The 14,564-nt window shown below is 40.9% G+C and overlaps 1 protein-coding gene across 1 annotated transcript; it reads left to right on the forward strand.

The window, feature by feature from the left end:
- The first annotated feature begins 535 nt into the window (after positions 1–535).
- On the forward strand, positions 536–13,461 carry e2f1 (E2F transcription factor 1). Its single transcript, XM_078254373.1, has 7 exons — positions 536–1,967; positions 2,289–2,388; positions 3,505–3,724; positions 3,986–4,136; positions 4,293–4,409; positions 4,506–4,788; positions 9,603–13,461. Exons 1-7 carry the CDS (start codon positions 1,716–1,718, stop codon positions 9,842–9,844), a joined length of 1,365 nt encoding a protein of 454 aa, XP_078110499.1. The 5' UTR covers positions 536–1,715; the 3' UTR covers positions 9,845–13,461.
- The last annotated feature ends 1,103 nt before the right edge of the window (positions 13,462–14,564 follow it).

The following is a 14,564-nucleotide window of genomic DNA, read 5'->3' on the forward strand; positions in this document are numbered from 1 at the left end:
GAAAACCTTAAAACCTAGAATTTGGAGACAAACATTGCCTTATTGATGTTCACAATAAGACTGACGGTGGAGGGGGGTAAACATTTTGTATAGACTGGAAGTACAGTTTGTTTGTTTGTCTGAAGCCATCAAAACATTACGGTTGAGGTTTTTCGTTGCTCCAAACAACATTTTCCCACTTGACACAAAATTAAACATAGTACGTGACGCACTTGAGTTTCGAGTAAAGCAATGTCACGCCCAATAGTTTTAATGGGGAACAACTTGATATAAAGTGTAAGCAAGGGTAGCCTACGTTAATTTCATAGACTGTAAATATTAGGTTAATTTCATGTAATGTTAAGATAACAAAACGAACGTGATGCTGGTACCTTTTATTTGTGGAACCTGAACGCACCTTCAGGGCGATGAATCTGCGTTCGATAAAATGACAGACGATGGTTTACACCAATCAGAGACCGTCCGGTCCCGCCCCCGGAAAGTGCAGCTTTTCGACCAATGGTGACAGTCGGTTTGAAGCACGTGCCGGTTTCGCGGCAAAAAAGATTTCGCGCGAAAACCGTCCGAGCCTTGTTTAGATGTAGATCAGCTGGGACAATAACAACAATAATAGCCGATAACGGGGTCGGACGGGGTCGCAGGGGACTTTTATAAATGGACCGCGCCCGGTGAGAGCAACTGACGGACCAGCAACTGCTGTTTTAAAGGATTCGCTTGATTTCACCGGTTTATTTCCTTACATTTCCAGTTTTGTCAGAGTGCTTCCTGCGTGCCCCAACAAAACGAGGGGGTTGAAGAATTGCGGCTAATAACTCAGCTAGCATGCTAATCTGTTCTATATTTTTAAATTTAACGATATCGCTTTATACTCCGCTGAACTAACCGTCGCTTTATTACGTGTACTCTCAAAAATGCTTTTAAGTTATGGTAATGTATTTTGCATTGTGGATATTTTATTTCGATAGCTCACTTCTGGAAATGCTGCTATAAAGTTTTGATAGCCATTTATCTGAGCCCCGTCTTGGGTGTAAATAGAAATAATATTGTTTTATACACTTAAATAGCTAGTTTCTCGGCTGCGCCGGGTTGTTTGTTAACTTGTGTCTGTCTTTGTTGTCAGGACATAAGCTAGCACGTTAGCAGTCTCGGTAGTTGTGTTAAGGGCAGTGTGGCCAGGCCTCGCGGCTGTACTGTACTACCAGGAGAGATGAAAACAAAAGATTAGCTTGCTCCCTTGCTAGCTCGCTAACCAACAGCGTTTATTGCTGCCACGGCCAATTTGCGACTCTTATTGGATAATATATCAGCGGCTGCGCCTCAAGGCGCAGAGTTGGTATGCGTTTAGCAATATTGTTTTCTCTGCCAAATTTGCTGTTTGACAGAACAGCCTGTCTTGCTGTTTGTCCACCAGCTTAAAATAATGTTCCAGTAGTTAGCTAACAATAGGTTATCATATATGTTTAAGTAATGTCGTTAGTCATAATGCATTTGTAGTAGATTGTTTATAAGCAATAAGATGGGCAATAGAGAAAGGGGAACTTTTTAAAGAAATGTTCAAGCTGCCTATAAACACCTACAAGCAAACTTTAAGAAGGTTTCATTATTGTTCCTTAAATTACAGTACAGAAAATCCAAGTGAGTGTTGATATTCAAATTGCAAAAACTAGTTTGCGACCCCTAAAGTCCAGTGAAGGGGTACTCAGTGATACACTGCAATGTCAGAGACTCTGATAACAGGGCAGACATCGGAGGATCTGTTGGCTGACTTTGAGACCTTGCTTAACTCTGGGACTATTGAACTGGGTGGGGACCATCAGATAGTGATCATCACCAGCCCCAGCAATGAGGGACTCCACCCGGCCGCGGCCCCCACCAGCACAGGGGAAATCCTGCTGTTTGCCACGCCACAGGGCCCTGTTGATGTGGGGGTCCAGGATAAGAGAAGACCGGCTCTGGGAAGACCTCCGGTGAGGAGACGGGGGGGGGGGAGGTGTGGGGAGAGACGGGGGTCAAAGAAAGAAAAGGGGAACAAAAGCAATAAGAAGTGGTTAGCAAAAGAGTTCACCTTCAGCATATTATGTTGAAATGTTTACATACACATGCTTCTGCCTGTGTGACAAAACTGTATAAGCCCATCCACCTGTTGCTTTACGAACATTTTGCTTTTCATTCAGTAGCCTTTACTTTCCTCTTCTTAATACATAATTGGTACACAACTGTAACAACATGTAGTGTATAATTATGGTAGTTTTGACAATGTGTGTGTTTTTCTACGACCATTCCTTCAGGTAAAGAGAAAGTTGGACCTGGATAGTGACCATCAGTATGTCAGCACCACTCGACCGTCCATAGGCCAAGCACCACCCTCCACACCTGCCCCACCCAGAGGTATACACTCACACACACACACACACACACACACACACACACACACAAACAGCTCATTCTGCTGATTTTTCTTTTATTGTTACCCAAAATTCACAGCAGAAGCAACACGTCAGCTGCACATGGTCACTACATCCATCCAATCCATACAAACTCTGACTTTTACTATAGCCATCATTGTCCTAAAAACAGCTGTCCTTTTATAAGCACAGACAACAGCCTGCCAACCTGTCTTTGTCTTTACCAGGTGGACTAGTATCAGAATAAAATTAAAACTATTGTTCTGCTAAAATGACAAAAAGATTCATATGGGAAGACAATGGCTGTTGTTATTTATTTATTGATTGATTTATTTTGTGTTCTCACTCCTATTGTACTTGATCAATCGTTGGGCTTCAAACATAAGGAAAAGCTTTGAATGGTTGCTTATGGGAGTCACTACATGTACAACAAACAGAAAATAAAATGTACTTGTGTGTGTTAAAGATGGACAGGGTCACATGTTTTGTAGTTCTTAATTGACTAAACACTCTTGTTGTAGTCATTGTACTTTCGCTGTGCAACAAACTACAAATGTCAGGTCTTAAATGACACTCCAGTCTGAAGTTATATGTCCATTATGCTTTGGCAGCAGAAAAAAATAACATGTTTAATTAAGCCATAAACTGGCATCAGAGCTCACATTATTTGTCCCATAATAACATTTAAAAAAAAGTCTAAATTACATTACAGTGACACCCCAACGCAAAACTAGGGCATTTGGTTTAAGTCATGAGTAAATGAGTATCAGGCTTGAGTAATTCAAAACAGGATGGTACAGGACACAGGAGAATGTTGTGACATGTTGGTTTGAGAGAGAAAGGGAATTGTTTTTGTTGGGTGAGTGGGATTGTTAAATCATGTTGGAATAAACTGGTTTGAAGTATTAAAGAATTCCATTGGGTAAAGAGGACAAATCAATAATCCTTAAGTTAGGAGAGATGTGATGCTCTTTTTCACTGCTGCCTCAGTCTTTGCTGTAGGCCAGCAAGGGTGTAGTTTTACAAGGAAATAAACTATCCAGTGTGGTTAAAAGCAGAATATTTAAACCCATTTGTTCCCTTTTCCCTTTCTCTACAGTTCCTCGAACCACGACGGAGAAGTCACGGTATGACACTTCCTTGAACCTGACCACCAAGCGCTTTCTGGACCTGTTGTCCCAGTCGGCTGACGGCGTGGTGGATCTGAACTGGGCTTCGCAGGTCCTGGATGTCCAGAAGAGACGCATCTACGACATAACCAACGTCCTGGAGGGAATCCAGCTCATCTCCAAGAAGTCCAAGAACAACATCCAATGGCTGTGTGTATAAGAAAACCTAGAATGTGTTACCAGACTGAATGGTACTATTGTGAGGAAACTGGTGAATGGTTGCAGCAGCAAAGCAGAAGAGTATAGATAAAGAATAAATATAATATAAACCGTAGCTGTAGTACCTGAATTACAGTCCATACTCAGGATGTGCCTTATTACAGCAGTCAAATATAAAAAGTGGCTGCAATGTTGTGTTTGGAGTCCATAAACCTCTTTATTTAATGTTTCCGTGCTGTCTTCCCCCTGCAGTGGTAACCGAGTTGATGCGGCATTGGTTGCCCGCCATAAGGAGTTGCAGAGGGAGGTGTGTGACCTCACAGAGGCGGAGGAGCAGCTGGACGAGCTCATTTCCAAATGCAACCTACAGCTCAGACTGCTCACAGAGGACCCACAGAACAAGAAATATCCTTTTGACCCGTTTGAGTAACTTGTTAAATTTTGCCAGCTGGCATAGACAGCAAAGCTTTTGTAAGACAGTGTTGCAGTCCTGGACTCTGCCAGTCTTAGAATGACACCACTTGCTGCTGTTTTGAATTCCTTAATGGTTGTGTCCATCAAGTTGGGCTACGTGCGCTGCCAGGACTTAAGAAATTCGTTTGATTCCCCGGACCAGCTGGTCATGGTGATCCGAGCGCCACCAGAGACCCAGATGCAAGTTTCGGAACCCAGCCAGGTATGGGCCTTGAATTTTATCAGCGTTTTTGAAACGTGTTTATTGCAACGTTGTGAGGTTTTCACCTGACGGTTTGTATCTATCTGCATCTCCCAGAGTTACCAGGTGTCGTTGAAGAGCACGCGGGGTCCAATTGACGTCTTCCTCTGTCCAGAGGACAACTCTGGCGTCTGCAGCCCCGTGACAGGAAATAGTCCCTCTAAACCCAATGCTGACCCCTCCCTGGTGCCGCCTCCCACAAAACCCACGGACCAATCACAGGCCAGAACATCCACAACAGCCCTGGAAGTGGGTTTATCATCGCCAGCGTCCACGTCATCCACAGTGACAGCAACCTCCCAGCAGGACCCCTCATCGTTGGTGTTAGGTGGGGACACAGGTGAGTGCTCACATTAGTCAGTAATCATATTTAAAATTCCTTCATTATTATTATTATTATTATTATTATTATTATTATTATTAAAAAGTATCAATAGAGACTTCTTAAGCCACTTCTGCTGCATAGTCCACTTCCATGTGCTCAGTATGCTCAAAACATTCATAGCTTTACCAGAATGCAGCTAAATACACTTAAAAACATGAAAGAGTTGACAGTCTTCTGCAGTAATGGGAGCAATGCAGCCCTGAGTGAAATTCCATAATACTAAAAGCTAAAAGGAGGTAGATAGTGTGCACATTGAAGCCCAGTTTGGTACAGGCCAAAAACGGCAACAAACGAAAAATGAGAGACTGGCCCTGTTTTTCAACAAGCTCACATAGTGTTGGTTATGTACAGTTAGTAAATTTAACGTTTGTCATTTGGGATGACCCATTGTGCTGTTAAGTTTGTATTTAGGTCTGGGTCCGAATATTCGAATATTTGTTCAATGGGTGGGTAATCGATTTTCAATTTTGGAATTTTTTTTTTTAAGCGTGCATGCAGGCTGAAATTTACTGTGGTGTTTTGTCAGTATTAAGCTGCTAGCTGCTGGTGTATTAATGGTGGTGTCGTTTTTCAGGTTATTTGATGAACGCTAATGCTCTAGTGAACCGCTGGCTAAGTCACACACACTAAGTCGGTCATCACTTGTCAGACAGTCCGGCAAAAATGCAGGTCTTTCTATTTATTTTGAATGCCTGCAGCAAAAAGTTAAGTCCTATTCAACTTTTGGAGAAAAGCAATCCGACGTCAACCTGTGGTGGACAATCATGTAACCGGAGATCAGACGCCTCTGTCCGTATCGCGGCGTGCGCTTCCCGTTAACATTACTGTAAACAGAAAACATCACTGCCTCTATCGCTGCAACAAAGTTTTAAACACTATGAAGGTAAAACGAAACACAAGCACTAAACCGCCGGGGAGTTTGTGTAACAATAGGGGACTGTGTCTTGCAACAACAAAGCAAAGTCGCTTCAACTCTCGCTTTCTCTTTAGTTTTTCTCCACTGCCTTCACATGCTGCCTTCACGTGCACTCGGAAATTTTGATGAATATTTAGACAAATTGTATTTTGATGCTTTGGCACCCTTGTTATTGAAACTTTCATGCCAATAAAGCCCCATTGAATTGAGAGGGACAGAGAGATTATTTACAAAAGTGTGCGACGACCGATTTCATTTATCTCAGAGCACATAAAAAAGTACATTAACAGAGCAATATTAATAATAGCAGTATATGCAAGGGAGGCCAAAAGCCTAAAAGGCTTATCAAGGGTCTCCGCAAGTCTCCCAACTACTCCAACAGTGACATAGTTTTCCTTCCCCAGTTGTTGGCGACCCTGATCACTGATGCGTCCGACCCATTTCTCAACATGGGTCGCAAAGCCAAGTCAACCCGGGTTAACCCTTTCAAACACACACATTTTTCGTTGGTGTTATTTAAACACCCGCTGAGTTTTGTACAGCTCCTGTACCCTCAGTGTTGTTTGTCCCACATTGTACGAAGGAGCGGGACTAGTAAGCATTTGCTGTCTTTTTGTTTCGTGGGTCTAATTTTGTGGTGACGGCAAATGACCCGATGGCCAAAACTCATATCAGCAACAGCTTGTCCTGTAACCTCAGCAACAGGTTGTCCTGTAACCTCAGCACTTTGTACCTTACCCAGTGATTCACAACACCGTTTCCCAGTAAGCCACACCAGTGAGTGAGCTTGCACAATACAATACAGGGGCGGATTAAGGTGGCCAGGGGCCCCTAGGCTGCTCTTTGTGTGAGCCCCCTTAATCATTGTGCTTTACTGGAAAAATGTCTTTAGTGCCATACATGGTCCACACGCAAATAAGGTGAACTGGCATACACACACATTGAGACAGCCAACACTACAGAGTTTTCTTTACATTCCTTCAAGTGGTGGACCACAACAGTAGGAAAATTACCACCACACCACATAGGTAAAATTAAAAATTGGAACATTACAGACAAAACATAGCATCAAGAATGCCTTACACATGAGAAAAAAGACATCAAATACAATCAAGGATAAAAACACAATAAAGTCCAGGACTTATTTCCATTGTGGTCCTCAACACATAACATCAGGACAAGACAACTTACAGCGTGTGTGATAATGAAACATAAAAACAATTTTCTAAAATAAATAAAAATAAAAACGGTAACTTGCCTTTAGTTCTATTCCGCAACCCTCTTTAATAACCAGGACTTGATACTCTTTTTAAAAGAATTCAGGCTGGAATGGACTTTGATTTGCCAATCTAACTTGTTTCACTGAACTGCCCCTATATAGGCAAAGGTTCCTTTCCCTAACACTGTCTTAAATGTATAAGGACACAGGTCAGATATACTGCTACGAGTGTAAATATTGTGTGTGTCCTTTACCTTAGTTATAAGACACAACAAAAAAATTGGGACACTACCAAACTATATTTTATGGACCATGATCAGTCTTGACATAGTAACACGAGAGTAAACACAGAGCCAGTTGAGCTCAAAAAATTGTGACCTACCTATATGAGACCTATGGCCCAAGTTCAGAATTACTCTTATTAATGTATTCTGTGCTGTTTGCAGCCTCCCTTTAAGTCGGTTTGTTAGGCCTTCAAACCAGGAAGTACATGCAAATTCAAAATGATTTAAAATTAAGGCGTTTGCTAAGATGATCATTGTTGACCAATCTAGAAATTTAGAATTTCTGGCTAAAAACTTTGTGAGCCCAGTGACTTTACTCAGAACATTGTTGGCCATATTCCTGCCATCCAAGTTGTTTTCTAGGATGCCACCCAGGTATTTTACGGACGCTTTTGCACTGACCACAACATTATTCAAAATGACCCTAAATTCCGAGCATCTATTCAATCTGTATTTTGAACCGAACAAGATGGCCTCTGTCAAAATGTAGAGACAGCATATTGTCAATCAGACAGTTGTTTACAGAGGATAGCTCAGAGCTCAGGGTACTCTCTAGAATGGATTGTTGTTTATGAGACATTAAAAGTGCAGAGTCATCATCGTACAGAAATAGTTCACAACAGGAGACTGCCATATCATTAATGTATGTTAAAAATAAGGACGGTCCGAGAATGCTTCCTTGTGGAACGCCGCATTCAACTACACTAGGGTAAGACAGCACTCCCCCTAAGACCACCAATTGTTCCCTCCCTGACAGGTAAGACTTAAACTACCTACAGGTGGAGCTGTCTGCCCCCAAGGCCTCAAGTTTGGCAATCAGTCTGTCATGATTCACCGTATCAAATGCCTTTTTGAAGATCCAATAACACAATTCCGCAGAGATTACCATTATCAATTTCCCTGCGTATGATGTCGGATAAATAGAGTAGGCATGATTCGGTAGAATGTGACTTCCTGAAACCGGATTGGAATTTGAACATGAAGTTGTTTTTATTCATGTATTCGTTAAATTGCTCATTTACCACATTTTTTGAGACTGTGCACAAAATAGAGACCGGTCTGTAGTTACCAGGATCATAGCTGTTTCCCTTTTTAAAAAGGGGAACTACCTTGGCCCTTTTGAGGTCATTGGGGAAAACACCAGATTCAACAGACAGGTTAAAAGTATGGGAGATGTAAGGGGCTATTTGGGCAGCGGCAGCTCGTAAAAATCGAGGGGATCCCATCCCAGGTGGCTGAAGTCTCTGACTCGGTCCCTCTGTCTCAGACTCCCTCCTATCTTAGTGAGATGGTTGTGAGGCTGCGGCTTTGTCGCGGAGGTCATCTTGACTGGTGTCTTTACATCTATCACTGATAACGTGAAATTTTTTTTTAACTAGCCTTTAAAAACCGACCTGTGTAATATGTGTGTGGAATAACCCCCAAATTCCCTGAAATATTACCGATGACATGATGAGCTAGCTGCTGCAACAGCTAAGGATCTCGCTGCAGGTGTTTCAACCCCAGCTCCGATGTTAGCCGATGCTAGCTGCTGTGGACCTCGTCTTCGACTGGAGGAAGATTCAGCAGCCTTGAAGTATCCAGTCAATTTAGGTTTTTTTTTTCTTCTGGATATCTTGGTCACGTTGTTCTTTTAACCTTTTGTAGTTTGCGTTTTTGTGCTCCACTTTCATACTTTCTGCCACTATGCCATTATTTTTTTACGTTTATTACGTTTCTTATGGGCCAATTAGGGTCTTTATTTTGTTTGCGCTGAAGTACATTTAAAATAATAAAAAACAGTCTGGCCAATCCCGGGGCCCTGCACACGTGGGGCCCGTAGGCGGCAGCCTACGCAAGCCTGTGTATTAATCCGCGCCTGAATACCTGGGAACCCCTATGGAACAGACACACCTGAATAGCATGCAGCCATCGTGGATGTTTTTAGTTATACTCATGCTTTTCCTGCTATGACATGTCAAAAATGTGTTGCTGGGCGCCCGGGTAGCTCAGTTGGTAGCGCGCGCCCATATATAGAGGTTTACTCCTCGATGCAGCGGTCGCGGGTTCGTCTCCTACCTGCGGCCCTTTGCTGCATGTCGTTCCCCCTCTCTCCCCTTTCATGTCTTCGGCTGTCCTGTCAAAAATAAAGGCCTAAAATGCCCCAAAAAAATCATCTTTAAAAAACAAACAAAAAAAAAAAAAAAAAAAACGGTATTGCTGTGGTACATACATGATTGGTACTGTCCCAAACGCAAAATGGATGGTGCACAAGCCTGCTGATATTTGTGTGTTTCATTTGCTGATCAGTTATTGATCAAAATCCAGCAACAACAAATACTAATACCACTAATTTTACTTTCTAAAACAGAATCGCTCCTGGGAGGCGACCCCTTCTCCAACCTCGGAGACATGCCCGATTTTGACCTCTCACCCCTCTCCTCAGCGGACTTCCTGAGTGGAGATGGCCTTTCTCTTCCATTGGACGGTTTTATCAATCTGTCCCCCCCCCACAGTCACGACTACCACTTTGGACTGGAGGACCATGAAGGCATCAGTGAACTGTTTGATTGTGACTTTGGTGACCTATCGCATGTTTTGGGGGACAGTTAGATGAAGAAGACGAGGGGGAGACGAGAAGCATGTGTGGGCGTCTAAATTTCGGACTTTTCCTCTGTTCCCTGGCGCTTCTAAAAGAGGCCTTGAAATCAACATTTTATGGGCAAAAAAAACAATTTGAATGTTTTACTTGTGCAGTGTGGGAAAATGTTTTGTGTAGTAATTGCCTGTGATGCTCAAAATGCCACCCTAACTACATCTCAGTCCCCCAAATTGTACAGCACATTATCAGCACTTCTCTTTGGCCATTTAAGTTTTAGATCCAGACTTTAGCTTTAGTATAGCTATTTAAATTATTTATATGAATGTTATTTTGATATTTTGTACGAAGTGCGTTTTTTTTGTTGCTTTTGATAATGTTTTATCCAAGTGGATTGTGCAGGTGTTTGTGTGTAGAGTATGGACTCATGGGGCTGGTTTCCTTAACACTGATTAGCTTACATGCTACTAATTCATAATGCTGGTTTTTAGACACCTCAGTCTGCAGTGTTTTCTCCAAAGGGGAAAGGTTTGCATCCCACTGCTGTGCTGCGTCAATAAAACCGGCTGAGCTGTCCAAAAGCGTCTTGGAGCTGCGGCGCAGTTTCATACTTTAAATAGTTTTTTTCCCACAATGACAGAGGTCATTATAAGCACAAAAGTAAAGGCTTCTCCATTAATAATCCGTTTGATCTAAAACACTGGAATCCTAACAGAATGGTTCCTCTAATGTCTCTGTGTCTGACAGTGACACTCAAGGTATCATTGCCCCCCCCCCCCAACTTTTAATGACTAGATTTGTAGATTTGCACGTTTTACAGTCTCCGACAGTTGATGAACAAGGATTTGTAATAAAATGCTAATTAGCAATTTTTAATTGCTCTCGAAACCCACTGACCAACAGATGGGCGGTCTTTACAAGGCTGTAAATATTTATGTGAAAAATGAATACAAACAAGAACTTGGATGCTTTTGGAGAGCTTGACTTCTCTTGATATCTTTCTTCAAATAAATGGTAGCATAAAGGGTTACCATGACATTTAGAATTTTCATAACTGTTTTTCGAAAGACATTTCCAAAGGAGGTAGAGACTCCACGGTGTGACCAATAATGTGGGTTTGAAGGAAAAAAAATAAGCAATTGAAATCTGAAAGGTCCAGATGGGTTTTGTCGGTGTGCAGGAAACCAGGTGATGATAGTCTGCTACAGGTTTGCTAGTGATGAAAAACTAATACTGAATATGTTCTCTATTAGTTAGCTAGGCGTTTAGCCATAGTCTCAGGTGTTCGGAGCAGAGTAAAGTCTTAAATCAATGTTTTTGATGCAAACATGTATGAGAGTGTAACTGTTTTGGATGCATTTCGTGGGTCTTGTGTAGGTTTGGTAATAGGTATTTACAGGTTCAGAAAATTGTCAAAGACAGTGCATGCTTTTTGGTTTTTGTTTTTAGCCAAGGGTTCAAGTGAGAAAAGTTCACCAGATGCCCGTGGACTAATGCTCCCAAAACCACCCGACTGATATTGTCATGCGGAGAAGCTCCAAGCAGGTCCGAAGCCCAGACACACAGTTAAAGAAGTTCAGTAGATCCTCACGACCATACACTCTTAATTGCATGTTTTTAAAAAGCATTCAGTGTGTTTTTTTTAAATTTTTTTTAAAGCTACATCTCTTCTTTTAGCAGTCTAAACGGTGTAGAGCATTGATGACTTTAGAAAGGGTTAAGTGGAAGTGATGGACTTTTTGATAGGAATTCAAAACAGGGACATGCTGTTGTTTTTCATTATATGCACTTCAGATCAGTTGAGAAAGTTAATGTTCATGCCTTAAATCAATGACCTCTACCAGGTAAAGGGAGGTACCTGGGATATGTTATCTCAGCCCCAAAAGGATCAATTCCTTCTTGTTTTTCTATGATAGTCACATCAGGCGCTGTCTTCACGTACTACAAACGTACATGTCTTGGTCCTTTGGGAACTACATTGATTTTCAGTTTAAATAAGCAGCAATAACAAAGACATTTTTACATCATGCACTCAGAGTATGAGATGAAAAACTGTCCTGCTACGTGTCATGTAGTGTCTTAGTTAGCACTGTCTGCATCCAACTTTTTTTTCTTGTTCTAAGTTATGTAAGCTAAAGTATTGGGTTTTGATGTGTGTGTGTGTGTGTGTGTGTGTGTGTGTGTTGAAAATACAAATAGTTTTGTTGAATTTCAAATTTATTTAAGAAAAAATGGGGTTCAATAGAAGAAATGGTACACTTGTCATTCATTTCCTGGGAGTGACTTTCCACCTATTCCATTACCAAAGAGGTTGTGATAATACTAATAATAAGAGGCAACCCTCACGTTCTTGGAGTGTCGCCTCTTACTATTATAACCTCTTTGCTTTTACTTGGTAAATCCAAGCAAATCATTTGTTGATAAATGTGTCCTTCAGTGGTGAAAAGGAGTGTTTCATTTGTAAATGAGCTTTTTGTCAGTAGCACATTTATATTGAGAGATTTTTTTAATTTTTATTTCCCTTATACAGAATATATTTCCCCGTCTTACCTGTTGTGCTTCTGCAGCCTTTGCGTTGGCTTATGATGCAACTAAAACAATTCAGGAATACATTTATTTGTCATTTTGACTGAACCGACTACAATCAGTTTAGATGACAGATATCTCCATGTTGCAGGCAACCTAGCTAATCTAAGGTTGGACGTGTATTGTAGTGTAGCCTTCGGGTGCCTCAAACTGTCGTGTGAGTGTGTGAAAACCTTATAACTACAGCCATCTTTTATTTCCTTTATCTTCAGGTCTGTGGAAACCATAACATAATGCATAATTTCAACAGCTTCTGAACATTTTTCAACTGACAGCGGTGTTACAAGCCACTAAAATGTTAGGCTCCTTTAGTCACCCTTAGAATGTATATGACATTTTTTTCTTTTGTTTTTCTCTGCGTTTAACTTCCAAACTGAGCGACATTGTTGTTGAATGTCAGGAGTTCATGTTGTCAACCTGTCATATGTTGCATCGTGTTTCTGTTCTCTGCAGGACAAATGCAATGCCTTGTTAAGGTAGAATCTTAATTATTAATTAAATGTCAAATCAGGATTTTGTTTTATGTGCAGCCATGGTGAAAGAATGCAGTGTTTTCAGGTGTTTTGTGTGGTCTGTGGAGTTTTAAGAGAAGATGAGCACCAGGGTTGAAATCAAATCACCTTCAGTTAATTTTTTTATTTTATTTTTAAACTCGTTATAAGAAAACTATATACGATTGAGAATTGTAGGAATCAATGCACGAACGAGTTCAGTTTTGACTTTTCGTGTGTTGACGTCACTGCGGGGTACACAAAAGGTTTACAAGTGCAATCTGCTACAGAATCGTGGTTTAACAGACCTAAGGTGAATTGACTTCAACCCTGATTCAGTCGCTGTTCAAAGTGCTTTTAAGAGAAACTGTAGCTTATCCAGCAACTTAACAATCAATCAGTTTTTTGTGTGTTTTCTACAAAAGAAATGTTTGTCTCTACATATACTGGGTAAAACAAATACAGATTTGTACTTGTGAATTAATGAGTCCCAATATGCCCTTTTGTATCAAATTTTCTTTGACAAAAATTAAAAATTAACTATTTTGATTTGACCCATTTGCACCACATCTTGTCTTTCTGTTTTACAAAAGTGAATCCAACATCAAAAATGTAGTATCCCATTTAGTCATTTGCATTCATTTGTCATAACGTAGGAATGATGTTTGTAATTAAATACTGTAGGGACTTACAGGCATTTTCACAGCAGTGTACTACAATTGTAAGAAAGGTTTGCCGTGTAAACGCACAAAAGGGATTTTTACAGTTCATGTTCCAAGTTTATTGTTGTCTGCAAAGAAACCACCAGGAACCGTTAGCATCAGGGTGCGGATTGGTTGTCCAGCAGTCAGTAATGATTTATTTTGTTTTACTGACTTTGAACATTATTGCACCACCTCACTCCTATAGTTAAAAATAATTGTATTTGAGGACCTATACTACACACTAACTTATAATAATCATTATTTGAAAAAATGAATGGCTGAGACTGAGATTATAATTTAACGAAATAACCAGAACAAAAATGCATTTAGAGGTCAGAAACTAATTTTCCAGTGGTATTCATCATATACTAGTTAGTACAATCTCACCTGTGCAGCTAGAGGGAGCCCTTCATCCAAGACTGCACAGAGAGGCCAGAAAACAAGTGGAGCAAACCAGACAGTAGTTCATAACATGTAGTAGTATAAAGAGTCTCTCTAAAATCACATTTTACAAGTGTTTCTATTTTTCCAGTCACTCAGTGTATTTTTTGGCTTATAAATCCTAAGGAATTCAAATGTCGTTCTGTTGAATTTTGGTGGGTAAAAAGAGCTAACACAGTAGAACGTTGTACTTAAGTCACCTTAAAGTCCTTGAAAACTCTTTAATTGTCAATATGTTACAGCGTTTGGTTAAGCAAAACAAAAATTTGTAACATGTAACTTTCACCTGTTGTTAGGGTGGTATCGATTTCCTCATCTTCTCATCTCTGACTCTCTTTTCAGTGAGTCAACGGATCCTGGTTGTCATTCTCTTAGTCACTTGCCACATCTTTCTCTAGAAAAATGCCCACACCCACCGGCATCTTTCTTGAAAAAAGGGCACCGGTTAATGTGGACTGGGTGTGCATGGGATGTTTCCTAAGAAAGTGCCAGACTGCCTTTGGCAACCACAT

The sequence above is a fragment of the Sander vitreus genome, chromosome 7 (genome assembly GCF_031162955.1).
Source record: "Sander vitreus isolate 19-12246 chromosome 7, sanVit1, whole genome shotgun sequence".
NCBI classification, from domain to species: domain Eukaryota; kingdom Metazoa; phylum Chordata; class Actinopteri; order Perciformes; family Percidae; genus Sander; species Sander vitreus.

Excerpts from the sequence above, each read along its gene's own strand:
- e2f1 (XM_078254373.1), top strand. The coding sequence starts at position 1,716 with ATGTCAGAGACTCTGATAACAGGGCAGACATCGGAGGATCTGTTGGCT. Across the intron at positions 4,410-4,505 it reads AAGTTTCGGAACCCAGCCAG|AGTTACCAGGTGTCGTTGAA; the intron begins GTATGGGCCTTG and ends TGCATCTCCCAG. Across the intron at positions 4,789-9,602 it reads GGTGTTAGGTGGGGACACAG|AATCGCTCCTGGGAGGCGAC; the intron begins GTGAGTGCTCAC and ends TTTCTAAAACAG.